The 14,400-nt window shown below is 40.7% G+C and overlaps 2 protein-coding genes across 7 annotated transcripts in view; one reads left to right on the forward strand and one right to left on the reverse strand.

Moving 5' to 3' along the window:
- Window positions 1-8,838, forward strand: part of LOC144092488 (myosin heavy chain, skeletal muscle) — a 31,145-nt gene extending 22,307 nt beyond the window's left edge. For all 3 annotated transcript variants that reach the window (XM_077625318.1, XM_077625319.1, XM_077625320.1), the window contains 15 exons: window positions 173-418; window positions 531-648; window positions 2,082-2,209; window positions 2,335-2,531; window positions 2,615-2,747; window positions 2,827-3,043; window positions 3,300-3,436; window positions 3,503-3,606; window positions 3,831-4,023; window positions 4,102-4,305; window positions 5,148-5,273; window positions 5,338-5,508; window positions 6,419-6,619; window positions 6,920-7,066; window positions 7,411-8,838. In XM_077625318.1, the coding sequence (XP_077481444.1) occupies window positions 173-418; window positions 531-648; window positions 2,082-2,209; window positions 2,335-2,531; window positions 2,615-2,747; window positions 2,827-3,043; window positions 3,300-3,436; window positions 3,503-3,606; window positions 3,831-4,023; window positions 4,102-4,305; window positions 5,148-5,273; window positions 5,338-5,508; window positions 6,419-6,619; window positions 6,920-7,066; window positions 7,411-7,563 (2,475 nt within the window). In that variant the 3' untranslated portion in view covers window positions 7,564-8,838. The remainder of the gene's footprint in view (window positions 1-172; window positions 419-530; window positions 649-2,081; window positions 2,210-2,334; window positions 2,532-2,614; window positions 2,748-2,826; window positions 3,044-3,299; window positions 3,437-3,502; window positions 3,607-3,830; window positions 4,024-4,101; window positions 4,306-5,147; window positions 5,274-5,337; window positions 5,509-6,418; window positions 6,620-6,919; window positions 7,067-7,410) is intronic.
- A 1,219-nt stretch (window positions 8,839-10,057) lies between these two features.
- The window catches only part of gas7b (growth arrest-specific 7b), a 55,119-nt gene continuing 50,776 nt past the window's right edge, over window positions 10,058-14,400 (reverse strand). For all 4 annotated transcript variants that reach the window (XM_077625322.1, XM_077625321.1, XM_077625324.1 and 1 more), the window contains 3 exons: window positions 12,482-12,561; window positions 12,067-12,165; window positions 10,058-10,836 (listed from right to left, as the gene is read on the reverse strand). In XM_077625322.1, the coding sequence (XP_077481448.1) occupies window positions 10,723-10,836; window positions 12,067-12,165; window positions 12,482-12,561 (293 nt within the window). In that variant the 3' untranslated portion in view covers window positions 10,058-10,722. The remainder of the gene's footprint in view (window positions 10,837-12,066; window positions 12,166-12,481; window positions 12,562-14,400) is intronic.

Raw genomic sequence — 14,400 nt, forward strand, 5'->3', positions numbered from 1 at the left:
CAGTCACACTAAGTGGTTAACAATGATGTTTCTGGTTTCAAGAAACATAAGCATTAAATTGCCCATCTTTCTCCAAATAAATTGCCTTGTCTCAAATTTTCTACAACTCACAACATTTCCCACAAGACAACAAATGTTACCAAGTATAAGGAAGTGTATGTGTGGTGAACAGATGGAAATGAACAAGAAGCGAGAGGCAGAGCTCCAGCGTTTGAGGCGAGACCTAGAGGAGTCATCTGTCCAGTCAGAAACACTGGCTGCAACCCTCAGGAAACGCCACAGTGATGTCATTGCAGAGCTAAGTGAGCAATGTGACAGTCTGCAGAGGACAAGGGCCAAATTGGAGAAGGAGAAACAAAACTTGAGAATGGAAGTTGATGACCTGTCCACTTCACTCGAAAGTCTACAGAAAGCCAAGGTCCGTAAATTAGAGACATGCAAAACACTTTCAATCAAGTAAGCCAAGCCATATGCCTTTGTCACAAAGATGACTGTCACGTGAGGGCTCATGTGTTTCTGTTCTACTAAAGATGTCTTCAGATAGCCAGATGAAAAAAATAGAAGAACAGCTCTATGAAGCCGCCAGGAGAGGAGATGACCAGCAAAAGGCACTCACTGAGCTTAGTGTTTCCAAAAACAGACTCACAGGTATCGTAATGACTGGGATGTTTTTCATTGAACCCTAAATTTGAAAAGCATTGTCTTAATCATTAACATTTATGATTATTGTTAATCTGAAAAGACAACCAAAAATTATGCAAACACAATAACCGGATCCTTCTTCACTTTGACATTGAATTATATTCCTAATGTGATTGAGCAATACCTAGGCCCAAACTCCTATGCAATGTTCCCTCTAAGATGCGCGGGTACGCAATTGCGCACTACTCTCGTCTTCTCTGTGCATAGCAAATCATATGGAGCGCACCAAATAAAATCCTTTTTTTTTTAGCTGTGAGGCCGACGCGCGAACCACTCATCCGCCGGGCCGCCCATTCATAGATATTAATCATTACATTTTATTATTACTAAATCATTTATGTGTAGTAGACATACACCTGCTTATGGCAGGTGTGATACTGGTGTGTGCCCATAGCGAGCAATGATGATGTTGCTCACACCGGTACTCAGTGTGCTTGTCTTTCTGCCCAGACAAACAAAAAATTAGAGGGAACATTGCTCCTATGTTACAAAATGAAATCTCGGAAGTGTTTGAAATAGCTTACAGTAATCGACATTGGCCACTGTGTTTAGCTCCTCTGGTTTTGGAAGTGGGCAGTTTACATTAACACTGGATTCTAAACCTACTGGTTTTATCATTGAAATAAAACTTTTCATTTGGACTGTAGGGTGACATTTGTATCGCAATTGTTAAATCATAATCCATCTCTCTTAAAGAATATTAATCAGGGAGCGGAGGACACTTGCATTTCTTGGTTCTCTCTGAATCTATAGCCAAAATGCATACTGCCCAAATACGCCAAATATGTGCTTTGCAAAAGTGGAGGCAAATATAGCATCTGTTAGGACGGCGTCCTGTTTCAAGCTTTAATTGTGTGCCATTGAATGCTATGGTTGACGTCACCCATACTGTGTCCAATACTTTTTCATAGTCTGGCGCCCTTATTCTCTTCGGAATAATGTTTTCTCCTTGTGGTGGCCAACAGCAACATTGCAATAAGTGAATACATGGGACATTTGTTCACCATTGCCTTTGTTTATTAGGCCCACCATCCAAAATTAGTGCGACACATGGAACTAAGCCACATATCTATCTTGAATTTAAATATTACTGTGCACTTCCCTCCAAGAATTAACATTCTGTGCCTTATCATAGCTGACACAAATGTTGTACTTTTTTTACTGTGATAAGATTATAACAGTATCAAGGCAAAGCTGCACTGATATCCGCCCACATTTAATCCCTAGCAATATAGTAACAAAAAAGATAGTTTGCACTTTAAAGATAAAAGACACTCTTGTGGGTAGAGAGAGGTACACTGGTTCAATACATACAATTTTGTTTGTACATTTCTGTAAATGTAACACGTGAAAATCATTTTCCGTCTGTGCTCCTCTAGCTGATAATACCGACATTAGTCGGCGATTGACAGAGGCAGAGAATAAATCTGGCCAGTTGAGTCGTACCAAGTCTCTTCTCCAATCTCAACTGGAGGAGCTGAAGAAACAGCTGGATGAAGAGGTCAAAGTGAGTGTCACAGTGTGGATACAGTATACAAAACTCACAATTTGTAATTCAACGGAAATGAAGTTTCTAATGTGGCTCAATAGCAAGTGAAAGAAATTCTAAACGTGCTATCTTGTGGTTGCCAGTGTAAGCAGACAGTCAGTGGAAATTTAAGCTCAGTGCGACAAGAGTGTGAGGGGCTCAAGGAGCAGCTGGAGGAGGAGCAGGAGAGCAAGCAAGAGCTGCAGAGGCTCGTTTCCAAACTCAACAGCGAGGTGACACAATTGAGAACCAAACACGAGACAGACGCCATTCAGTATGCTGATGAGCTGGAGGACACCAAGTAGGTCAAAGTTATCCTGCAATCCCTTTCTTAAATAAAAGCCACATTAAGATCTAAACCTCTGAATAATGTCTCTGCCACAGAAAGAAGCTGGTATTGCGGCTCCAAGAGGCAGAGGAGGCAGTGGAAGCTACCCAGGCTAAATGCGCCTCTCTAGAGAAAACCAAACAGAGGCTTCAGGGAGAGGTGGAGGAACTGTGCATGGACATGGAGAAGGTAGAGCAGAGGTGTGCTTTATCTCCAAAGGTAGCCTTGATCATGGAATTTCTAAAAACTGAATTCCTTTGAATGTAAGGCCAGTGGATGTGGACAAGCACTCGATAAGAAGCAAAGGGTTCTCGAGAAACAGCTAGGAGACTGGAAGCAAAAGTGTGATGAGCTGGTCACAGAGGTGGAGGGTTGTCAAAAGGAGAGTAGACAACACGCAGGCGAGCTCTTCAAACTGAAGACGGTTCATGAAGAGACTCTGGAGCAGCTGGAAGCTTTACGTAGGGAGAATAAGGCATACCAAGGTATAGTTCTATATTTGACCCACAAACTTTTGTTTTAATGCTATACCTAAATGCTGTACCTTCATGGACAGCTGTTTTTTTTTTTAATGTTTTGTCACAAGCAGTGTTTGATATTGGAAACAGTCTTTGGTTCAACACTCCATTCACAAAGGTCTTCGCCTAGTCTAGCCTAGTCACAGACTAGGTCTCAAACTTTTTTCCGTCTTGTTCTTGACTGGCAAAAGTCCTGATCTAGTCTGGGTTATCTCTATAACAGTGGAGATTGCTGACCTGACGGACCAGCTCACAGATGGAGGCAAAAGTGTCCATGAGCTCCAGAAAGCAAAGAAGAAGATAGAGATGGAGAAAGAAGAATTACAGGCTTCATTGGAAGAATCAGAGGCAGCTCTAGAGGTAAGGCATTTATTTAACACTTAATGATGATTCCAAGTGTTTTCAGGCTGGATTCATCCTTTTTAGGCAGAGGAAACCAAGTTAATGAGGCTGCAGCTGGAGTCGTCTCAGTCAAAAGCAGATCTGGAGCGCAGACTTCAAGAGAAGGAGGAAGAGATTGAAACTGCCCGGTACCTCATCTCCTCTAGAGTCCCTGTCCTCAACATTTATGCTAACACACTTTGATTCTTTCTGCCTCTAATACTGTCCTCTATTTCTTTTCAATCCTTCAACTTAATACAGAGGTAAGACCTCTCTCCTTCAGCTTTCCCTACTCTCTAAAAAAAAACCTCAAATGAAACCAAATTCTGCATTTAGCTTCCCGCCTCTAACCTCATCCGTTTTTCTTCATCAGAAAAAACCACCAGAGGGCATTGGACTCCCTGCAGGCCACTTTAGATGTAGAAGCTAAAGGTCGCATGGAGGGACTGAAGCTTAAAAAAAAACTAGAGGCCGATATTGCTGAACTGGAACTTCAAGTTGATCAGTATACCAAGAACAACGCTGAGTTAAGCAAGATCAGTAAAAAGACACAGCAACAGATTAAGGTTAGTTGACAATCTGCTAAATTCGGCCATGATCAGTGTTACCTTTAGAATTTATAAAACAATTCTTTTCTTCTCTAGGAGCTCCAAGCTCAGCTCGAGGAAGAAGTAAGGGCCCGTGAAGAGCACAAGGAGGAGATAGCGGCCTTGGAGCGCCGTTGTGCTCTGCTCGTTAATGACAGTGAAGAAACTCGCTCAGCCCTGGAGAGTACAGAGAGAGTTCGCAAAGCCCTGGAGATGGAGTTACAGGCTTCCAATGAAAAATACAATGATCTCAACAACCAGGTGGATTTGGAATTTTGCTCTTTGTATCGAATACTTTTTTTTTAATTATTATTAGTAGCTGTTCCTTTTTAGCTACAAGAATGACCAATGGTAGATCTTTAAAGCTGCAACAATTTTAATATTCCACAAGGGAGTTTGGTATATTCTCTTTCTGGTTGTTTAAAAAAAGATGGTTTAAGAGGACAGAGAGAAAGAAAGAAGTGAGGGAATTACAAAAACATTACCATTCTTACCAAAAGGACACCATGTTGTGAGGGTATATACTTCGTAACTAATAACAGTTTTAGTGATGTGTAAAGGGGATTTATTAGGACAAACTGCCTGTGATTGGTTTGGATTGGATCGGATTGGATAACTTTATTCATCCCGTATTCGGGATCATTAGTAAGTTGGGTACTCGGACGTTTGGTCGCCGGACGTTTTGGTCGCCCGGACGTTTGGTCGCCCGGACGTTTGGTCGCCGGACGTTTGGTCGCCGGACGTTTGACAACATGACAGAGAGTTTACTGTTGAACCCAGCTCTCAAAATTATTTTCATGAGAGAGAGAGTTTAATATCTAAATATCTACTGTTGAAACCAGCTCTCAAAATTATATTCACCCGGGCGACCAAACGTCCGGCGACCAAACGTCCGGCGACCAAACATCCGGGCGACCAAACGTCCGGGCGACCAAACGTCCGGCGACCAAACGCCCGGTCACGAGTAAGTTGACATCCTACTTTTCTGTCAAGATCAATCTAACTATGGGGCACCTTTTTTGTTAATTAATTGATGTACCATGAAACATTTCATCTTAAATCTATGTGCTTGTACATGAACTCATGACTTTCCTCCTCTTCAGTTCCAATCAGTTCTGAGTGGAAAGAGGAAGCTGGAGGTTGATCTCCAAGCTCTGCACCACGAACATGAGGAGCTCCAAGGAGAGCTGAGGGGATCCGCAGATAAGTCCAAAAAGGCTAGCTCTGAGGTAAAACATGCAACATGAAATGATAAATAGATTAAGGAAATAATAAGATGCTGAATATGTGCAGTTGGCCAGAGTAGGGGAGGAGCTACGCTTGGAACAAGAACACACACTTCATCTAGAGAAGGTGAAGAAAGGTCTTGAGACTCAGTTTAAAGACATGAGCACCAAGCTGGAAGAAGCAGAGCAGATGGCTATGAAAGGTGGCAAGAAGATCATCCAGAAGTTGGAGGGAAAGGTAATCAGTAGCCCAATATTTTTTCTCAGTTAGATCAACATTGAGTAAATGATCTTTGGAATAAGGAGGTTTATGTTCAATGCCTCTCTTGTTGCAAGCTCTGTTTGAATTGAGCTTTCCATACATTGAGGGGAATTAAGCCTATTTCAATTTCGATTCTTAGTTGATCACTTATGGATAAAAAGACCATTGAAATCCAGTCAGATGTGCCTTTTAAATGTCTGTGTAAGCATGGCAAGGAAATAGCTGGTGTGGTTTTGTTTTAGTGATTTCACTCTAAAAGAAAGAAATTATCTTTAAAATCTGTTGCAGTCAGAGGGCATCACTGCCTCCTGTTGGAGCAGTTTTTAATTACCTCCACCAGTTCGTAAATCATAGGTTATGTTTTGTGTCCTGTATGTGTTTATTTGTCTGTCCGTGTTCAAAATAACACAAGAAACGAAAAAGTGATACGTATTTTGCATATGCCTTTAATATGAAACAGATTACAGTAATCCCTCGAATATCACAGCTTCAACTTTCACGGATTCACTATATCGTGTTTTTATTCTAGAAAAAAAGTTCATACAAATGTGAAAATCCACTTTTCGATAATTGTGCTTTTGATCTTGAATTTCTGTATTGGCGTGAAAACATGTATTGTGGTAGTTGTAATGTGGGTGATCATACTTTGCGGTTTTTCATTTATCGCGGCCCTGTGTGGTCTACATTAACCGCAATATACAAGGGATTACTGTATTGTAGTTTTAACAAATTTTCATGGTAGGTGATATGATAAGAGTAAGGGTCAAAGGTCACAGAAGTTGCAAATTTAGTGGTTCTTTGAATTTGTCTGCTTAGGTGGAAATCTGCTGAGTCAGACTGTTCCTGTTGTAATATAGTTTGATTCAAGTGATGTCACGTGTTACAGGTAAAGGAGTTGCAGCTTGAACTGGAGTCCGAGCAGAAACGACATACTGAGAGTGTCAAGACACTGAGGAAAAATGAACGCCGTCTCAAGGAGTTGGTCTTCCAGTCTGAGGAAGACCAGAAAAACCAGCTGAGAATGCAGGAGCTAGTGGAGAGGTTGCAGAACAAAATGAAGGCTTACAAGAGACAAATCGAAGAAGCTGTATGTATCTTTAAAATGTCAAAAAAAATCACAATTATTGTTTCCTCAAATTTACCAATTCCCCCTTAGACTTGCAAAGCACCAAAAAACAAAAGAGCAATCAAAGTTTTTCTTTTGGGAAACTCAACTCAATAACACAATTTCTTAAAATTGACAAGCTTCATTAGCAAATTCCCAAATTACTGGATACATTTTTAAAACTAGAATATGTCCAATATGCAGTAAATTATATTTGTAGTCTTCATGTCATTGTCATTTTTATGTTGTTCTACGTGTTGTGATCTCTCACAAATAATGTAGGAGGTGCAAGCCAACATGAATTTGGCCAAGTACCGGAAGACAGTCCATGAGCTGGACGATGCTGAGGAACGAGCCGACATTGCAGAGTCAGCGCTCACAAAGATAAGGTCAAAAAAGAGAGGGAGCTTCAGCAAGGGATACTCCTCTGTATGTACTTACAACCTTAACTGATTATTTAAATACATTGTATATGAATTATTGCTTTTCCTCCATTTGATTGGATTATTTTGATATTTATGACATACATGTTTTTATACAACACCATAAAATTTAGTTCAATGTAGGCATTGGTGATCAACCCTGTACAAATTTTGACAGATTCAAAATCAGAACCATTGGGAGGTTCAACAAGGAGGCATTTGTGGTGACTCCTAAAAGAAGACCACCTAACTTCTTAGACATTATTTCTCCCAATTGTGGTTTTGATGTAATTTTGCACATTCCTTCTTGTCCTAATATTTCTCCTTTGTGTGTTCACAATCCTCCTGCAGGGTTACAGCACCCCGTTCCCTAGTGTGATGCGGTCAGCCAGCTCAGTAGGCTCAGAGGGCCGAGGTGAGAAAATCCTGAGTGACGACAACGAATCCGTCAGCTCCCTTATCCCAGCTTATCTCAACTCCCTTAAGAAGCTCATGATCGACTAGAAAGACTGTTGTCTTCAACAATGTAACAACACTCACTTTGATGCCATTTGAAGAAGACCCTCAAACACTATGAAGACTTGAGTGGGACTAAAACAAATTTTTACTTCACCTTCACTATACAAAGAAACCCCAACCCACACACCCACCCCCTTTGACATTAACACCATTTTTAAACACAGGTAATCGTCTCCTAGGACAGTGATATTTTAATGTGTTGAGTATATTTTAAACTGTATTTTTTCATGTAGAGCTCTACTACACACCAATTAGTGGTAATTGCAGTCTCTTTACTTTAACAAACACCTGACATACAGCATAATAAACAACTGGTGTGTTTTGCATTGGAGTAATTACATACAGTCTGAGTAGCACTTTAAACATGAGCTGTCATAATTTAAGTATTGGTTTATTGGTTGCTATAATGCAAATTAAGTGTAGTAACATATACCAATAATAGATTTAATAAGTTGGCATATGGCGGCCCAGCGGCTTGAGTGGTTAGCACATCGGCCTCACAGCCATGGGGTTCTGGGTTCAAATCCAGTTCAAATCCAGAAGAACCCTATGTGGAGTTTGCATGTTCTCCCGGGCATGCGTGGGTTTTCTCCGGGTACTCTGGTTTCCTCCCACATTCCCCAAAAATGCTGATTCGGGGTGTCCCCCGCCTCTGGCCCGCAGTCAGCTGGGACAGGCTCCAGCATCCCCCGGGACCCTACTGAGGATGAAGCAGTTCAGAAAATGAATGAATGAAAAAAGTTGGCATATTGAATGATTTTAAAAAAGTAGCTAACCAAGCATCTAATCATTTTTTAATGGATTTGGATGGATTCAAACCATATGGGTACTAAATTGCTATTTCAGTTAACTTTTTTGTTTTCTTTTTACCCCAAAATACACACTAAACAGAACCACAGTGACACAGTGAGACCCAAGAATGTGGGTAGTAAACACAGAAGATTTCACAAAAGATGGAAAACATCAAAACTACATGGGTGTGTATTTTACATAAAAAATGCAGTTTTACCTTTAAAAATGTCTACCCTTGACTACATTATATAACTGTTGAATGGGAAAATATTTTCGGCTTATTAATTTTATTGTGATGCAACTTAAACACACCAGTGTGTAATTATTATTTACCAGGTAGGTGTTTAAAAAACAAACTTTTTGCTGGTTGTTTTATTTTTTTTCTTATTTAGCCTCCTCGTTATTGCATATTACACTTGTATATCATTACACAATGGTTCCTGATCATAATAAACACATACTTTTGAATTATGTTTCTTGGTGATTTTGACTAACATTTAGCAAATTTTCCAAATTATTCAAGGGGGGTTAGAGTTTAAAATTATCGGAACATGGTGTTGAGTGGTTAGCACGTCCGCCCCATAGTTCTGAGATCGAGGATTCAATCCGCGGTGAGTTCCAAACTTCTTGCGTGCATGCATGGATTTTCTCTGGGTAATCTGGTTTCTGTCATGTTCAGCTGCTGGCCTGGTTGTTTTCCATTACAGAAGCCAGGTGTGTGGCGTTGGGCGGAGCTCTCTGCATCACACCTGCGTTCCATCTCGTCAGCATGGCATTTAAAAGGAGGGATTCCAAGACAAGGGTGCTGAATTATTACATTGTTAGTCGCCATTTCCAATTTGAAATGTAGTGCCCCATGTTTTTAAGTACCTCGCTAGATGCGTTTGTCTTAATTTAGTGCTATCCATGTGTATCTTCTGCCTTGTGTAGGTATTGAGGGGCTTGTTTTCTTATCTTCGGACGCTTTCTCTTTATGCACCTGCCTCGTCACAGACTTCCTTTTCGTGTTCGCGTTTTGTGCGTTTTCTGTTGACTGAATATTGTAACATGCCTCCTGGCTCAGACTCGTTTGCTTTGGGCTCCATACATACTTCTGCCTCCGCAGAGTGTAACAGTTTCCTCCCACATCCCAAAACATGCCTGGTATGAATGTGTGGTTGTTTGTCTCAATGTGGCCGGTGATTGGCTTGCAACCATCTCAGGACAGTCCCCGCCTAGTCCCCATAGTTGGCTGGGATAGCCTCCAGCACCCCCACAACCAATGTTCCCTCTAAGCTGCGCGCATGCACAATTGCGCACTACTCTCGTCTTCTCTGCGCACAGCAAATCATATGGAGCGCACAAAACAAAATCCCATTTTTTTTAGCTGTGAGGCCGACGCGCGAACCACTCATCCGCCGGGCTGCCCATTCACAGATATTAATCATTACATTTTATTATTACTAAATCATTTATGTGTAGTAGACATGCACCTGCTTATGGCAGGTGTGATACTGGTGTGTGCCCATAGCGAGCAATGATGATGTTGCTCACACCGGTACTCAGTGTGCTCAGGGAAGTTGTCTTTCTGCCCAGACAAACAAAAAATTAGAGGGAACATTGCCCACGACCCTTGTGAGAATAAGTGGTACAGAAAACGAATGAAGGAAAATTCTGAGAAATGTAAAAATGAATTCATTTGACTTCATTGACTCCATATCTGCTTTAATTATTAGCAAGTTTGGTGATGTAACACTGACCACATTAAAGGGTGAAAAAGTAGATGAATGAAACATCTGTAAAGTAGGCCTAAGGTTGGTATTTGGACTGTATCAATTTGAATCATCCCTTGTATGGATGAATGAAAAGTAAAATAGGCATTAAAACTGCACATGTTCCTCAGAAGAAGGCTAAGGGCCAGTTCTTGCATATAGCATATAATGTATTATATGAGCTGTATTTGCGTACACAGTGATGCAACACTAAAAGGTTGTAATTAGAATACATTTTCTCAGTAGCATCTGTTAAATCAGTTTTTGCCAACGTCCAAAGTCTCAAAGGCGGAAATCATCACAAGAGGCAAAAACCTCATCGAAAACAGCAGCTTTACACTGCAGCATGACAAAGGGCACCTTAATTTATGTACACTGTTCATTGATAACCTTTCTTACTCCTTGAGAACTCCTGCATCATTGAAGCGTGCACTTGCTTGCAAAAAAGGCATCATCTTCAGCAGTTTCTTGATTGGCGGTTAATCACTTACTCAGCCTTTGTTAAACATCATAAAAAGATCATGACCGTATGAGTTATCCAACACGGCATCACCTGGCAGGAATGTGAAACTGCAAGGTCACTGGCCCTGTCCTGCAGATATTATATCTCTATGTCCACTGGCCTGATTTCTCCAGTTTTGTTTTCTTGCACCCACATCTCTCTGTCTTTGGTCGGGTCTACACACTGTAACAGCTGGTCTACTGGCTCCATCGTCTGGAAAAAGACAAAAACAGCAGTACATTATTTTGAGAAGGTACATACATACAGTGGTGCCTCTACTTAGGAATGTTTCTATATACAAAATTTTCAGGTTACAAATTATAGTTCCAATATTTGAAAACAAAATCCAAGTTACGAAATCCCCCAAAACAGCAATACATTTTCCGTATCAATTATTTTATTTTGTAATTGTCACAGTAGCATTGTGTCCTGCTTGACAATGCCCCTACACTCCGGTGGCCTCCCATTGGCTGTCTCACACAGGGAACTTTACTTCTTTTTTTTTCCGAGCATGGTTAAAGCAACCTTTGTGTTTATTTAAAATTACTGATGCGAATGAAAAGGAACAAGCAGGCCCTGTTATCCATCCATGACTGATATTGCAAGGCAACATGGCCGTAACCCAGCTACCATCGCCACAATGTTGAAGCAGAAGGAAGCATTAAAAGCAACAATTGGAATACCTAGGGCAATTTAGAGTGTTCAACCAGCCTACGCTGCATGTTTGTGGGACGTGGGAAGAAACCAAAGTACCCAGAGAACACCCACGCAAGCTAAGGGAGAACCTGCAGACTCCATACAGGAAGGTCTGGACCTGGGATCGAATGCTCCATCTCAGAACTGTTAGGCTGATGTGCTAAACCAGGGGTGGGCAAACTATTCTACAAAGGGCCGCAGTGGGTGCATGTTTTCATTCCAACCCATAAAGAGGCCACCTTTTCACCAATCTGGTGTCCTGCAAGTGCAATCAGTGGATTGCAGTCAGCTGCTTCTTGTTTTCTGCAGAAATCTCATTGGTTAAAGTGCCTTTGCTGGATCGGTTGCAACAAAAACCTGCACCCACAGCAGCCCTCGAGGACCGGTTTGCCCACCTCTGTGCTAAAGAGTCATCCGACGTGCTAACCATTCAACTGAGATGCTATCACTCATTTGACGTGCCGCCCAAAAACTTGATTATTTTTCAAAATTTGTAAACTTATGTTGGATCTCTGGAGACTGTCTACCTAATAAGTATAAAATAACCGTACTTTTTTAATCTACCTGATAAGTATTTCATCTTGTGAGCAGTTTTACAAATAGATTGTAAATTGACTGATTCACTTAAATGATGTAAAACAGTAAAAATATTTAAGAGATCAGGTAACGGTTTATTATGAGCTGCTTTCATTCAAAACCAATAAAAAAAACATGAACAGCAATTAATGCCTTCACATGGATTCTTACACTCTGATTGAACATGTCCGTTTCGTGTCGTAATGTGGTGTACTGACACAAGTGCTGCCGGATCATTTCCACTCGCTCCAACTCCAACTGCTCCAACTCCTAGAGAGGATAAATCACGTGATCATGTACGGGTTAAAGAAATGGATCAATATGCATGGCTTATGTTATGTACTAGTATAAATGGATGAAGCCCTAATTGATTGGCACTTTGTGAAATCTGTTATTTCTTTTAAATTTGTATGTCTTAATTTGTATTACCTATATTACTGAGTCCTAATCTATTCACATCTGTCCTCTTGTGCTTCCCGTATCGTGTTAGTTACCTGGTGTACACCCTAATAGGGCATCCCATCCATTGGCCAAAAATTTATGAATATTTTGCTGCACTATATATATACAAACTTACAAAACTCACCAGACTGGTGGTAACCATCTCCTCAAACCATTTGGACTGTGACTGGTTGTATAAATCCACACAACGCATTAGCTCATCTCCTAGGAAGAACATCGACAAGATATTTAAAATCCACATTTATTATACACTTATCACCATGTTTACATCAAACAAGTGTATTACACTCTTTCTCCGCTAGATGGGGCTAGTTTAGAAGAAGTGCTATTGAAGAGAGTCCTCCCAAATCTTTTCAAATATTCCATACAGCTTCAGCTTGTCTCAAATTTACTAAAATAAAGTCTAATAGCAAGACTTTACCTGTTTGTATGCATTACGTTGTTATACACTGGATTAATTTATTTTTGCATAATTTAGTAGTCTTTTATAAATGTCATCTTCAATAAATTTCTTCATTCTTTCATTCGTTTTCTGAACTGCTTATCCTTACAAGGATCACGGGGGGTGCTGGAGCCTATTGCAGCCAACTAAGGGCACCAGGCAGGGGACACCTTGAATTGGTGGCCTGTCAATTGCAGAGGACAATGAGACTAAGGACAACCATTCAGGCTCACACTCAAACCTAGGGGAAATTTAGAGTGTTCATCTAGCCTACCATACATGTTTTTAGGATGTGGGAGGAAAACGGAGTACCTGGAGAAAACCCACACAATGCCGTGGAGCCCAAACAAACTCCCACCACGAAGGTCCAGACCTGGATCAAACCCTCGATCTCAGACCTGTTGCTAACAACTCGGCCACTGGGCCACAAAGATGTATATCATATATTTTTGATTTCTTGATTTTAACTTAATGAACTAATTTTCTTACCTAAAGATTCATATTGATTGTGTGTATTGGTTTTAACTACCGACATTTTTGGACTATAAATCACTACTTTACCCCGCTGTGGTTTATAGGTAACAAGCTGCATGTCTCTTGTTGTGAATCTTTGCAATTTATCTTTCAGTGCAGCTTGTATATGAATGGATACTGTACTTTTGTGAAATCTGGCGGGTGCAGTCTACAGGAAGGCAGTTTTTAGGATACAGGCAGAGAATATTGTAAAACTCAATCTAATTAACTGGGCTTTCACTTATTTTTGTAAGGAGAGTTTTAACAATCACGTGAGACTATGCAATTATGTCCCATGCCTACTAACACAACCATCTCTGAAGAAAAACAACAAAATAGAGAAGCTGCTAGAAACAAAAAAGGAAGTACAGGAAAGCTTGCTCAAAATGGGGTAGAAAGACTAAATACATGTTGGGCAAATGTGAGCATAAATAATGTGCAATGAGTACACGAGAATGAGACGGTGTTATGGGATGATATTAAGCGCTGTAGTTGTTTTGCTTCAGTCTGTGCTCTGCTTCCCTCAGCTTCAAGTGATTACAGGAGAGCAGACTCTCCAAACAGCATCAACAACTGCCACTGTTTGTCTCCTCGGTTGCATAAGCACCAGAAAGGAGGGAAGACAGTGTTCTGTGTCCGCACACAGAGACAGTTTGGATGGAGGCTTTCACACTTGTTTGTGACAGCATGTGGTCGGTGCCTGGCTGAGTCATGACATCACATGGCAGAGAGAGTCGACATCTGCTTTTCCTCAAGAAGCACAAGCCTCTAAAATATTCAAAATGCACCTTACAAATGATGCGAGTATCTTGGTTGCTTAGTTGGGCTGAGATACCATTTATACAATTTAGGGATCATTTCAGGTTCATTACTAAGATTTTTTGGGTGATATTTTTTGTTTAATGCATCTTACCCTGTGCACTGCTTGTAAAATTGGCATAAGTCATAAGCCAAATTACATTGCATTAGTTGTTTAAGAGTGGTTAGTCTTCATATTGCTTTCTGTTATGGAAGCAATCTTGTAACACCATGTGCAACATTTTATATCAGAGTGGCAATATGCATAGTTGCAATAAATTTGAATTTCC

The sequence above is a fragment of the Stigmatopora argus genome, chromosome 18 (assembly GCF_051989625.1).
Source record: "Stigmatopora argus isolate UIUO_Sarg chromosome 18, RoL_Sarg_1.0, whole genome shotgun sequence".
NCBI lineage: Eukaryota > Metazoa > Chordata > Actinopteri > Syngnathiformes > Syngnathidae > Stigmatopora > Stigmatopora argus.